Below are 14,537 nucleotides of genomic sequence, written 5' to 3'. Positions count from 1 at the left end.
TTTTTATTATTACAATGTGTAACCAGTCATGTGGTAAACCATGGAATTTCCACATAATACAAACAAAAATTAAAGTGTATAATTAAAGTGTATAATACTTAGTTGTCAATCTTCAAGTGCTCTCATATTTATGGTTCTCTATGGAGACATATAAGCCATACATGCTTCTATTTATTTACGTTTGTGCATTTAAAACACTGTTCTTCATTTACATAAGTAGGAGGAGAGAGGAAATCCCTTCCTACAAATACAGGGGGTGTGACTGTCCCCACCTTAAGGATCTCTCTTGCCATTGGTCTTCCAAATCCTACAGCCAATTCAAAACCACATGCCACTTTCTGCACTCCCCCCACAAGCCACAGACTGTGTGAAGAGTGTGAGAGGAAGAAACAAGAGGGAGAATCACCCAGAAGAACAGCAGAGACAGAGAAGGTGTTGAGCATGCCATCATATGCCACCAACATGAGGCTCAAGTTTTCCATTCTGGCCTTAACACTGGAAGCCGTGACCATTGTCCTGTACGCTCTACTTGTGGTATATGACACCGGTGATGCTCACGGACATGATGGGAGTCATGCAGAATCGAATACAACTCATTCAAGCAGCCCCATTACCCTTCATTTGATGTCAACAACTAAAGATAAGGGAAACATACTCGCTTCCCCATAAAAAGTTGATAAGCCTGTTTATTTTGGGCAGTGACCCACCAGTTGAGAACCACTGATCTGCAGAATCTATTCTAAAAGGAATTATTCATTCAAGTAAACAGAAACACTATATGTTTCCTTTGAGATGTTTTAAACTTTAATTGCATTCCTTTCATTTTCTCTACATGGTTTGCTAATTGGCAGCGATGACATGCATTAGTTGTAAAATGCCCTCATTTTCTTTTATCTTCAAATTGCACTCGTGGTTGTTTGCGCGGACACGGTTTGGACTGAAACCAACTCTGGGGTGTGGAGAGTATGAACATGCAAGATTAGTCTCAGTGTCACATGTGTCCTCAATGTTTCCATTCAACCCTTCAAAATTTGAAACCTGACTCATTTTAATACACTGACAAGCACATTAAACTTACCTGTTAATGTCATTGGATACTTTTTTCTAGGGTTTGAGAAGAACTGTCATCTGTTTCTTAATTACAGTTGTAACTTTCTTTATGGTTTTCACAGTACCTCACAGAGACACTGGACTATCCCAGACCCCTTTATCCTATAAACAACTTTTTTTTTTACATTTGTTCATTTGTGAAATTCAAAGCAATCAGATTAAATACAATAAATATTCACCCTAGATAACTATTTTGCCGTTGAGTTGCAAGAGGTGTGTTCAGAGACTATCAGTTTAGTCACTTTAATTAATTTTTCATCACACAACATTCTTAGTAGCTTAAGTTTAAAAATGTTGAAGTGATGGGCATGTCTGTTTAAAAAAAACTAAAAACTAATAGGAGTATACAAATACTTTGCCACCCATTGATTCAGGAGCCAGATCTCACACTGAACATCAACTGGTGACACAATACAGTACAAAACTATTTAATGTAGACTGCAAATGAAAACAAACAAAAAAAGGTTGTATGACCAAACTCTGTCATTGCTATTAACATTATCATTTCATTTACATATAAAATTATTAACAAGACATACTATAGACTGAATAGGTAAATTGGCCAATTTGGATTTCATTTAATTTAATGTTAATGTTGATGGTTTCATACTCTAAGCTTCCAAGAATTGCACAGCATGCATTATGGTTGCACAATAAATGTGTATGTAATATAATCTGGGTCATATGTTTATCTTGCATAGTTTTGGTCATGGTTTTCAGTGTTGTGTTGGTATTTGTGTAGATGTCTATGAAATGACAACAATTTGAGCCAAAATACTGACTGGATGTACATAATTTGATGTCAACAACTAAAGATAAGGGAAACATACTCGCTTCCCCATAAAAAGTTGATAAGCCTGTTTATTTTGGGCAGTGACCCACCATTTGAGAACCACTGATCTGCAGAATCTATTCTAAAAGGAATTATTCATTCAAGTAAACAGAAACACTATATGTTTCCTTTGAGATGTTTTAAACTTTAATTGCATTCCTTTAATTTTCTCTACATGGTTTGCTAATTGGCAGCGATGACATGCATTAGTTGTAAAATGCCCTCATTTTCTTTTATCTTCAAATTGCACTCGTGGTTGTTTGCGCGGACACGGTTTGGACTGAAACCAACTCTGGGGTGTGGAGAGTATGAACATGCAAGATTAGTCTCAGTGTCACATGTGTCCTCAATGTTTCCATTCAACCCTTCAAAATTTGAAACCTGACTCATTTTAATACACTGACAAGCACATTAAACTTACCTGTTAATGTCATTGGATACTTTTTTCTAGGGTTTGAGAAGAACTGTCATCGGTTTCTTAATTACAGTTGTAACTTTCTTTATGGTTTTCACAGTACCTCACAGAGACACTGGACTATCCCAGACCCCTTTATCCTATAAACAACTTTTTTTTTTACATTTGTTCATTTGTGAAATTCAAAGCAATCAGATTAAATACAATAATCTGACTCATTTTATTACACTGACAAGCACATTAAACTTAACTGTTAATGTCATTGGATACTTTTGTCTAGGGTTTGAGAAGAACTGTCATCTGTTTCTTAATTACAGTTGTAACTTTCTTTATGGTTTTCACAGTACCTCACAGAGACACTTGACTATCCCAGCCCCCTTTATCCTATAAACAACTTTTTTTTTTTAAATTTGTTCATTTGTGAAATTCAAAGCAATCAGATTAAATACAATAAATATTCACCCTAGATAACTATTTTGCCGTTGAGTTGCAAGAGGTGTGTTCAGAGACTATCAGTTTAGTCACTTTAATTAATTTTTCATCACACAACATTCTTAGTAGCTTAAGTTTAAAAATGTTGAAGTGATGGGCATGTCTGTTTAAAAAAAACTAAAAACTAATAGGAGTATACAAATACTTTGCCACCCATTGAACCTGATGACCTTTAAAAATGATTAAAAGAATATGTGAAAAAGAAAGAAAAATAAAAAGCATATGTGATTATAGACTGGGAAAATTAAGGCCATCTGTCACTTTGGTACATACATGCAAGGCATTCCAGAAATGAGTGAGAACAGCTTCAAAGAAAAGAAAATAAAGGACACTTTAATCTTGGCAACAAAGAAAACACATATAGCTGAGTTATGTCACTGTGCTCTAAATTAGAGATGACAGAATGTAATTTTGCTGAACATCCACAAAGAGGGGAAACTTTCCACCCATTAGGAAAATGGGCCTTTGAGATTTTATCAGCAAATCTGTTGCATGTGGGAAATACGAAAACTTTCACTGGGAATTTTATTCTGTTTGTTGTATCAGCCAACAGTTGGGAAAAATGGATTGTGCACCTTTACTCAGCCGGCAAGATTATCTGAATTCCACTATGATGCTCTTCCAAAGTTTGCATACATGAAATAGCCGCCTTTCATTGGACTTTCAGTGAAAAGCCAACCTTATCATTGTAAATATATATTGCTCAAGAGCAACAGAAAGATCAGTGGAAAAGACTTGGGTCATGCGACATCTGATAAGGGTTGATGACCTCTGTTTCATCCGTGTCAGAGGCCCACCTAAATGTTTTTGAGGGGTTTTCAGCAGGACCACATTTTAGTACTCAACAACCATCAAAGACTAGTGACAATAAAGTAAATGACTGCTTGAAGACAAGCAAGAGAATAAGAATACTACTGTACCACGGGAAGTTAGAAGGATGGGAAGGGCTGTGATGATATAACAAAACTAGATTCTATCACATTTTTGGGGATCCTTTGTTTCCACAAAACATCAAAAATGACCATTGAGAATTGAGTGCATGCAGTGATAAATCACATTCAGTTGTTTGTTTGTTTTTAGATGGCTCGCACAGCAAGATAAGACTGAAATTTGCTGATTTTTAATCATTGCGTATTTATCTAAAGTTTTCCTGTTTAGTCTTTTTCTTACTGCATCATCGTACAGTGGTTCTTTGTGTATGGTCTGCTGACAGCATGAGGTATGTTATAAAATGAGGATATGATTGTGTATTGATCATTTATTTAAGTCCTGATCAAAGTGCCTCACCACTAAACTTAGTTAGTAGTACTTACAGGGGTCATCGGTCTTGATGAGCTTAGCAGATGTCAGACCATGAGCACTATGATTGATGACTATTTGGGTTTGTTACTGGCAAGTTTAGATTCCATGTCGATTACTGAATGGGTGGACGCATTCCAAGGAAGACTGAATGTTTGCCTATTGAAAGCCTGGTGCCTCACCTTTTGGAAGTTCAGGCTTCATAGTTCCACTCTTCTCTCTTGGGACTGACAATGAGACCCTTTTTAAACGTCCTGACAATCGTTAATGTGTCCGATTATTATCAGCAGGCACAATAATATGGTTTGTATTGTGTAGTCTGAAAACGGGCCTTGCTGATGAATCAGGTGTTCTGGACTGTATCCTATCTTTGTGTCCAGGGATGTTGACTGTACAGCTTCCTGAGTTGGATAGTCTACAACTCATTTCCTCTCTGCAGGAAAGATGGGCAAAGGCCAGCAGTACTGGCGCTATGTGTTGTTAAGACAATCAGTGTGCACAATCAGTTATTATGAATTTATAGAAATTGTTATACATGTTTGCATTTCCATTCATCCATCAGCGTCTCAGAAAACTCTGGATGCATTAATTCAAAATGCAGCAGTGTAATATCCATTATAGCAATTAGATTTTTACTGCATGAATCAAAGTCACTCAATTTCTGACATAGTTTCAATCCCCAATGCTGGGTATCATTCATGAAAAGGAATGACTTCAAATCACTTGGTATGAAAGTCCTGTTTATATGCACGCTAATCTTTGCAGTACAATTCGTTTACATGTGCATTGCATGTGCATCTATTCAAAATTTCAGTGCATGTGCAATGCCATGTTCAGAAACATGTACAAAACTGTCTTATGGTTTGTCATTTTGCAGCCAGTTAGAGCACCGAAAAGGCTGGAGCCTGGTTTGCTTTGAATGTGACAGATCCGGGAATAAGTACATTTTAACACTCAGAATCATGTGAATTGAATAAAATTATACACGCCAACAAGGTCAATAGGGGCATCTTCTTAAGCTGCCATTCATAGTCTTATAGAAGAGCACACAAGACCTTTGCACAGCGACAGAAAGCGCATGGTTATTGAATTGTTCTGGCAATTGAATTCTGAAAGTGTGTCGCTGTGTAACGATTCTAGGTGTACAGCTGTTAATCAAGAATTACATTGCTACTAAACATGTTACGCATTCACTGTGAAGAGATCTGCGCCATAAAATGAACAGTTCACCCTAAAAAGAAAATTCGGTCATTTACTCACTCTTATGTTGCGTATTCTGGTTTTGTTTCCTGTGTGGAAACACGTACAATACCTGTCAAAGAACAAAAATATCAAAACAGCAAACATATCATGTAAGTAGCCCACTGTACCTTATGTTTCAAGTATTCTTAAATGGTTAGTTCACCCAAAAATGAAAATTCTTTCTGTCATCGTTTACTCACCCTTATGTCGTTCCAAAACCCATAAGACTCATTTTGTTCTTGTGAGCCCAAGACCCAATTGTTCATCTTTAGAACACAAATGAAGATATTTTTAGCTTGAGCTTCCAATTGCCATAACTGATGTGTTATTGATTGATTAATGTTTACACGTGAATAAAAGCCTAAATGAAATCTGTTAATCATATGAAGAGACTGAGTCTCTTCAGAAAATTTAGACTAAACCGATCAATTCATATGGATTAGTTTAACAATCTCTTTCTAAATGTTTTGAAGCGTCAAACTGGTAGTTGCATAGACTGTCAATGGAGGGACAGAAATCTCTCAGATATCATTAAAAATATCTAAATTTGTGTTCCAAAGATTAATGAAAGTCTTATGGGTTTGGAACGACATGAGGGTGAGTAAATGATGACAGGATTGTTATTTTTGGTGAACTATCTCTTGAAGTCACACAATAGCTATTTTCACAATAGACAGACAGACATTTAAGTTGATATTTACTGGTATAGCACAACAGTGCAGTCTTTCAATGCTGACCTGTTCAAACTGCAGATGGATCAAATGTGGTTTTAGAATGCTGTGATTCATTTCAGGCCTCAGATGTGGAGAAACAGCTCTTTCTCATAAACTCTGTATCCATGTGTCCAGTGTTTCAGGATGTACACGTGATGATCTTCATTGGCTTTGGTTTCCTGATGACCTTCCTAAAGAGATATGGCTTCAGCAGTGTGGGCATCAACCTGTTGCTGGCTGCCTTTGGCTTGCAATGGGGTCTTCTCCTCCAGAACATCTGGCATATGCATGACGGAAAAATAAGAGTCAGCATCGAAAAGTAAACTCAACTTTTTGGTTATGGGGGGATTTTGGGTGACAAAACTGATTAGTATTGCATCATCTATCAAAATAGTTAAAAGCTAGATGTTCTGTTGTATTTGACTAAATATGCCCATGAGTAACACTTTTTATCTGTCCCATATTTCCTTCTCTGCAGAATGATTAATGCTGACTTCAGTACAGCGACTGTTCTGATCTCGTTTGGAGCGGTTCTGGGAAAAACCAGCCCTGTACAGCTTCTCATCATGACCCTGCTGGAGATCACTATCTTCTGCATCAATGAGCATTTGGTTGTGGAAATCCTTAATGTATGTACAGGCTCATTAGTTCATATACTTAAATCATTGCATATACTGCAATGATAATTAGTTTTTTGTATTCTCGGGGAATCATTGTGAAGCCACTTCCATCCTTATTTGATCATTAACTTGATAGTTATTGTAGGTTTGAACTTTATGCATGATTTTAATACTACTTTTAAATTAGGTTGAGGTTCCTTAATATTGGTAGCAGAGCCTCGTGAAATTTCATGCTATCTGAGATCCTGCAAGGAACTCCTTTTATTACAAAAGGAAGCTGGGTCAAAGATGAAGGAAAAGCAGTTTAGGCAATTTTCTTTCTCCTTCCTAAAGTTGGCAGATTAAACTTAATGAACACACCCAGTGTTACAATAACAACCGAAACACAGTGTGCAAAACATCTTCTTCATCTTGAAGAAGATATACAGTGACTATAGAAAAGAATCACTGCTCTTTAAAATAATCACATTTTGTTGCTTTGCAGCCTGAAATGAAACGGACAGTTTTTGTTTTATGCAGCTGTATTTACTCAGTGCAACTTACAACGTCCAAGGGAAAGATATAACACCAATATGTCAGAAAATAATAATAATATTAAAAACAGAATCCCTGATTCTGAAAACGGATCACCCCCCCCCCTCCTAAAAATGACTTGTAAACTCAATCAGGTGAAGCTAATCACCTTCTCAATGGCACACAAAGCCATTTGACTTTCATCTGTGATCAGCTGTGCTAATTTTGACCAGCTCAGCATGAAAAGAGCTTTCCTGGAGGATTTCAGTCATTGGTAGTGCAACTGAAGCAAACAATCAACTATGGGTGGCAAGACACTGTCAAAAGATCTCCAGGATAAAGTTGTGAACAGGCAACTTTCAGTCGGGAGATGGATCGGAGAGAAAAAAAAACGTATCAATGCCTAGAAGCTAGTGATGGGAAGCCCGGCTCTTTTGGCTCGGCTCCCTTAGAAGATCTCTTAGCCGGCTCTTACGGTGTGATCAGCTGTGCTAATTTTGATCAGCTCAGCATGAAAAGAGCTTTCCTGGAGGATTTCAGTCATTGGTAGTGCAACTGAAGCAAACAATCAACTATGGGTGGCAAGACACTGTCAAAAGATCTCCAGGATAAAGTTGTGAACAGGCAACTTTCAGTCGGGAGATGGATCGGAGAGAAAAAAAACGTATCAATGCCTAGAAGCTAGTGATGGGAAGCCCGGCTCTTTTGGCTCGGCTCCCTTAGAAGATCTCTTAGCCGGCTCTTACGGCTCCCGAATGGCTCTTAATTTAGTATCACTCGGAGCCTTCTCTTTTAGCCTAATTTAGCAATTGTGAATGGATTGTGTGTTGGTAAGCAATTTTTTATTCAGTGTTTTTATAATAGCCTTATTTTTACAAGTTTACAGTTACTATTTAATATTTTAATAAAACTTTAATTGAACACAGAACCACAGCAAACAAATCAAAAATAAAGGCAAAAGTCTTAACATTAAGACACTTTAGTCTTTAGTGCAGGTTGGCATTCAGAAATATCAGATGCCTCAGCTTGGGTGTGCTGATGCGATTTCTCCTCTCTGTGATTATTTGTCCTGTTTATGAGAACACTCTCTAAAAAAGGGGACTGATGCTGCAACAATGCAGTGTCTTCCAACCTTAACCAACGTACTTGTGTTTAAATCCAGATCCCCGTCTCTTTGTCACTCTGTGTACCACTACACTCGTGTGTCCCCCTTCCTTCTTTCACATAAGGGTATGATCCTAGTCTATCCTCCCATGCGATTAGCAGCATGTGTATTTTATTTTTTTACGAAAAATGCATAAAAAAGGCTTTTATGAAAACACTGAATAGAAAAAAAATTTGCGTACCAACACACAAACCATTCATAATTGCTAAATTGGGCAAAAAAAAAAAAAAAAGAAGGCTCCGGCTGAAGATTCGGCTCTCCCCGACGGGAGTCGGCTCTTCTCGTTCGCTACAAAGAATCGGCTCTTAGAGCTGGCTCGTTCGCAAATGACACATCACTACTAGAAGCACAGTGAAGTCTATTATTAAGAAGTGGAAGGTATTTGGTACAACACAGACCCTCCCTGGATCAGGACGTCACTCCAAACTGGATGAAAGAGCCAGGAGGAAACTGGTCAGAGAGGCTACCAAGAGGCCTACAGCAACTCTGAAGCAGCTGCAGGAATTTATGACAGCTAGTGGTCATTGTGTGCATGTGACAACAATATCACAAATTATCCACAAATGTGGCTTGTATGGGAGGCTTGCAAGAGAAAATCCACTCCTCATGAAAGGCCACATGCAGTCACAACTGAGATTTGCCAAAACACACCTTGAAGATTCTGAGGCAGATGAGACTAAAATTGAATTATTTGGCCTCAACAACAAACAATATGTCTGGCGGAAATCCAATACAACTCACAATCCAAACAGCATTCCTGCAGTAAAGCACTGAGGTGGTGATATCCTGTTATGGGGGTGTTTCTCTGCAGCAGGGACTGGAGCACTTGTCAGGATAGAAGGAAAAATGGATGGGCCAAAATACTGACAAATTCTTGAGGAAAATCTGCTGCCCTCTGCCAGAAAGTTGTCAATGGGAAGAAGGTTTACCTTCCAACGTGATAATGACCCAAAGCACACAGCAAAACTGAGCACACAGTGGTTGAAGGAGAAAAAGATGAATGTCCTTGCATGGCCTAGTCAGAGCCCAGACTTAAAACCCATTAAAAATCTGTGGACTGACTTGAAAACTGCAGTCCACAAACACTCACCATCAAATTTAACTGAACTTCAGCAGCTCTGCAAAGAAGAGTGGGCAAATATTGCAAAGTCAAGATGTGCAAAGTTAAAGCACTGACACAAGGGGGTGATCCTTTTTCCAGCTCAGTGATTCTGTTATTTTTTTCTGACATGTTAGTGTTATATCTTTCACTTGGATGCTATTAGTTGCACTAAATACAGCTAAATAAAACAAAAACTGTGCCTTCGTTTCAGGCTTTGAAGGCAGTGGGTATTTACCACATACCCACTGTAGTGCCTGGGTTACCTGGGGATAAGGAAATACAATTTTTATTATTATCTTGATTAACTCACAAACCATTCTTGTCTAAATGGAACAGGTCTGACATTGAACAGTGGTGGCATCTCAAGGAAACAAATCTTACCTTAAAGCAGCAGTCAAACATACCAAAAATCTTTCATCTGGTATTCATAAACATTCTTGTCTCTTAACAGGTTTCTGATGTTGGTGCCTCCATGACCATCCATGCTTTTGGGGCTTATTTTGGATTAGCTGTCGCTCGTGTTCTTTATCGCCCTGGTCTTCGGAACGGCCATGAGAATGAAGGATCAGTCTATCACTCAGACTTGTTTGCAATGATCGGTATGTGTAGATTATAAAACAGAAATTTGCCCCTTATTGCACACTGTAATCAGAGTGACTAATGTGATTTGCTTACATGGGTCTTTCGTGCCCACATTTTCTCCTAGAGCGTCAGTAAATAATGTTTGCATATGTATGCAAGAGTTTCAATAATTTTTTACATATAAGGTAACTGGCAATTGGTAGACGCCATATTTAAATGAATGAGGCTGTGAGGGATTGATGCCCTCAGTGCGTTCCAAATGGGATATATCACCCTCCGAAGGGCACTTCGGAGTGAAAACAATCATGGCCGCCATATTGAAGGGTCGTTCCAAACCGAAGTGCTCAACTGGCCACTTCAAAGGGCCCTTCGGAATGAAGGATTTCGAAGGGTACAGCTGATTGACACTTCGGGCTCCCATGATCCTTTGCGCAGATTCTTTGCAATGATGACGGCGCCTCCGTGTGGGCATATGATGATGGGCACTTCAAGAAACCGTTGTTTAGTCCCCTACACCCTTCAACCCTTCAAAGCTTTTAGGGCATAGGGATGAGCCCTTCCGAATGGAACGCAGGGACAGTCTGTTTAGTTCAGGGGTCTCCAACCCTGCTCCTGGTGAGCTACCTTCCTGCAGATTTCAGCTCCAACCCCAATCAAACACACCTGAAACATCTAATCAAGGTGTTCAGGGTTACTTGATAATTACAGACAGGTTTGTTGGAGTAGAGTTGGGACTGAAGTCTGCAGCAGCTCTCCAGCAGCAGGGTTGGAGTTCCATGGTTTAGAGCAGGGTTCCTCAAATCTTACCCTGGAGGTCCAATGCGCTGCAGAGTTTAGCTCCAACCCTGATCAAACTCAGCTACACTCTTAAAAATAAAGGTGCTTCACGATGCCATAGAAGAACCTTTTTGTCTAAATGGTTCCAGAAAGAACCTTTAACATCTGATTTAACCTTTAACAACAGGTTCTTCAGATTTAAAAACTCAAGAAAGAGATGGTTCTTTAAAGTTCTTAGTTCTTTTGACTGAATGGTTCTTCTATGGCATCGCTTGAAGAACCTTTTGAAGCACCTTTATTTTTAAGAGTGTACCTGTGATTTTCTAATGATCCTGAAGACATTGATTAGCATGCTCAGATGTGTTTAATTAGGGTTAGAGCTAAACTCTGCAGGAAAGTGGATCTCGTGGGCCAGATTTGATGATCCCTGGTTTAGAGTGTTGTACAGGTGTACCTTTGTGTTGTTGATTCAGTCAACAAAACATGTCTATACAAAAACTTTCAGCTTCAGAAAACATTGTTGGTGACTAGTGATGGGAAGTTCGGCTCTTTTCAAAGATTCGGCTCTTTTGGCTCGGCTCCCTCTTACGGCTCCCAAATAGCTCTTTATTTAGTATGACTCTGAGCCTTCTATTTTAGCCCAATTTAGCAATTGTGAAAGGTTTGTGTGTTGGTAAGCAATTTTTTATTCAATGTTTTCATAAAAGCCTTATTTTTATGCATTTTTTTTTTCATTGCAAAAAAAAACAAAACCGATACTATTATTTAACATTTTAATAAAACTTGAGTAATAACACTTTAGTCTTTAGTGCAGGTTGGCATTCAGAAATATCAGATGCCTCAGCTTGGATGTGCTGATGCGGTTTCTCCTCTCTGTGATTATTTGTCCTGTTTTTGAGAAGACACTCTCTGAGAGGACCGATGTTGCAACAATGCAGTGTCTTCCTACCTAAACCAACGCAGTTGCATTTAAATCCGGCTCCCCCGTCTCTCTCTCTGTCGCTCTGTGTACCTGGCCTTTACCACTACACTCGCTATCTTCGGAGAGAGTGTTCCCCATTCGTTCTTTCACATAATGGTATGATCCTAATCTGTCCTGCCATTTGATTAGCCGCATGTGTATTTAAAAAAAAAATGTGTAACAAAACAATGCATAAAAATAAGGCTTTTATGAGAACACTAAATAAAAAATTGCTTATCAACACACAAACCATTCACAATTGCTAAATTGGCCTAAAATAGAAAGCTCCGGCTGAAGATTCGGCTCTCCCCGATGGGAGTCGGCCCTTCTCGTTCGCAAATGACACATCACTATTGGTGACATTTAATTGCAACTTAAGACTTTAAGACAAAACAATCTATTGACTGGACTGTATCTCTGTAGCTCACAGCATAATTTGTGTCAAATCAAATAATTAAAGTGCAGGGCAGTCTCCCTGGAACACTGCACTTGCATTTGCGGTTTGGTAAGCATACTTGCACTAAAATGTGTGTAGAAAGGTCCCTGCTGAAAAATCAGCATGAATTCCATGTTGTCCCAGGTTGATTTATGCTGGTACAGTGCTGATACACTGCTGGCTACCATTTCCCAGGGGGGGTACCAGGCAAACCAGAATCCCATGCTGGTTCCAACATGCAAAACATGCTGATGACTAGCCAACCAGCATCCTATTCTGGTCCCAGCATGCAAAACATACCTAATGCTGGATTTTTCAGCAGGGGTAATCATATAAATATAATTCACCAAGCATTAATTCACCATTCCACTCTTCCTGTGTGTGTAGGCACAGTCTACTTGTGGATGTTCTGGCCCAGCTTTAACTCTGCTATTGCTGAACCTGGTGATCCTCAGCTAAGAGCTGTTATCAACACCTATTTCTCTCTGGCTGCTTGCGCTCTCGCCGCCTATGCTACCTCCAGTCTGGTGGAGAAGAAGGGGAAACTTGACATGGTGGGTCATGGTAGTCTCTTGTTATTTTACCAGATCTCACATTTCAGCAGTCCATGATCCTTTTGACTTAGCCTATTGTATTTTGTGGCATAGGTTCACATTCAGAATGCCACACTGGCTGGAGGAGTCGCTGTGGGTACCTGCGCTGACATGGACATCCAGCCATTTGGAGCAATGGCGATCGGAATCACAGCAGGCGTTATCTCCACCGTTGGCTTTAAGTTCCTCACTGTATGAGTTCCTTTCATATCCCAGTGACTCTAATATATTAAAAATCAATCACATATTAATCCGCCATTTTTTTTTTGCTCTCCTCAGCCCATACTCGCCTCCAAACTTGGAATCCAAGACACCTGTGGCGTGCATAACCTCCACGGCATGCCAGGCATCCTAGGGGGCCTTGCCGGCATTTTGGCTGCAGCACTAGGAAAGAAAGACGGGTAGCTTGCAGCTCTTTACATTGCATCTAGGGGTTTTTGCTATTATCAGTATGGCAACAAATGGGTTTAATATCTCTGCTTGTTTATCCCAGTGTTTCACCAGGCTATCAGGCATGTGGTTTGGCATCATCTCTGGGGTTCGCTTTGGTGGGTGGCTTGATCACAGGTGGGTACCAATACAAACACTATACAATCTATTGAAAAATATATTGTAATGCATAAATAAAGTAAATGGATTTAATTAATGTATTTGAAAAAATGCAACGCATGCATACAAATGGCATGAATATATTTCTTCCTAGAAGAACTTGAACCCATGTTCTGAATTATAATCTGTTTTGACATACATTTTAACCATATTAAATAGATTGGCATAATCTTTTATCATATTTTTAGTTTCCTAGTAACAAAAAAAATATGTATAGAGTTACATATAATAGTTATTAAATTATAAAAAAAAAATTTGTTGTTTTTTGTTTTGTTTTGTTTTCCCATGAAACCAACATGAATTCAGAGAGTGCATTTTAAAAAAGTTAAAAAAAAAAAAAATTTACAAAAGTGAACCATTTTTAATACCTTCTTCAGGTCTGATTATGAAGATTCCATTCTGGGGCCAGCCACCTGATCAAAACTGCTTCGATGACTCAATCTTCTGGGAGGTACGTCAAAATAATGAATATGTTAATGCTATTTTGTAATGCAAGGACATGTTCACAACTGTTTTTAATGCTTAGGAAAATGTCTTGTAATGACAAGTTTAATAATTGTGGATGCATTTGATATGCAGGTACCTGAGGAAGAAGAGGAAAACGAAGAGCGTTTGACTCATGGCGATTATTCCAAGAACAAAACAGAGGCTTGAAATAAGCACCTCAGGGGCTGTTCAACATCAGCATCTACTCCACTTACTAACATCTTCAACAGTGAAATTATCATAAGTACTAAGAGATGTCATGTATTATTTTGCAATGGGTGCTTTTCTAAATACATGTAGCTAAAATTTAAAAACACCTGCAATTCATTTTATGACACTGATAAGTAGTGTCTCAAACCTTTTTAGCCGGATTAGGCATTATATAATGAAATGTAAGATGGTTAAAAGTAATTCCCAAAAAGTTACTAAGCTAACTCAAAGTGTAGGTCAGTTATTGTCGTCATCTGCTGAAATGCACATAACTGAATAGTTGCTCACTGTAATGTGCCAAAAATCTGAGCCAATGCGAGACCCTGTGCTTAAGTGTGTTATCAAAGTACTTCATTTTACTTTGAATAAGCTTTTATTAT

General features: G+C 38.6%; 1 protein-coding gene across 1 annotated transcript; it reads left to right on the top strand.

The window, feature by feature from the left end:
* Positions 1-354: 354 nt before the first annotated feature.
* LOC107549521 (ammonium transporter Rh type A-like) lies at positions 355-14,252 on the top strand. The gene is made up of 11 exons (XM_016230637.1): positions 355-618; positions 2,723-2,729; positions 6,239-6,422; positions 6,582-6,732; positions 9,955-10,102; positions 12,647-12,813; positions 12,907-13,044; positions 13,132-13,253; positions 13,346-13,419; positions 13,839-13,912; positions 14,041-14,252. The coding sequence occupies exons 1-11, from the start codon at positions 442-444 to the stop codon at positions 14,113-14,115; spliced, it is 1,317 nt and encodes a 438-aa protein (XP_016086123.1). The 5' UTR covers positions 355-441; the 3' UTR covers positions 14,116-14,252.
* Positions 14,253-14,537: the final 285 nt, after the last annotated feature.

Source organism: Sinocyclocheilus grahami, unplaced genomic scaffold, assembly GCF_001515645.1.
Source record: "Sinocyclocheilus grahami isolate Dianchi unplaced genomic scaffold, SAMN03320097.WGS_v1.1 scaffold374.1, whole genome shotgun sequence".
Taxonomy (NCBI): domain Eukaryota; kingdom Metazoa; phylum Chordata; class Actinopteri; order Cypriniformes; family Cyprinidae; genus Sinocyclocheilus; species Sinocyclocheilus grahami.
The sequence above is the reverse complement of the archived record's forward strand: the minus strand, read 5'-3'. Positions and strand labels throughout refer to the sequence as shown.

Bases quoted from the DNA above. Each gene is read 5' to 3' on its own strand.
- LOC107549521 (XM_016230637.1), top strand. From the start codon at position 442: ATGCCATCATATGCCACCAACATGAGGCTCAAGTTTTCCATTCTGGCC. The intron at 6,733-9,954 runs GTATGTACAGGC...GTCTCTTAACAG, and splicing joins TGGTTGTGGAAATCCTTAAT to GTTTCTGATGTTGGTGCCTC. The intron at 13,420-13,838 runs GTGGGTACCAAT...TACCTTCTTCAG, and splicing joins GGTGGGTGGCTTGATCACAG to GTCTGATTATGAAGATTCCA.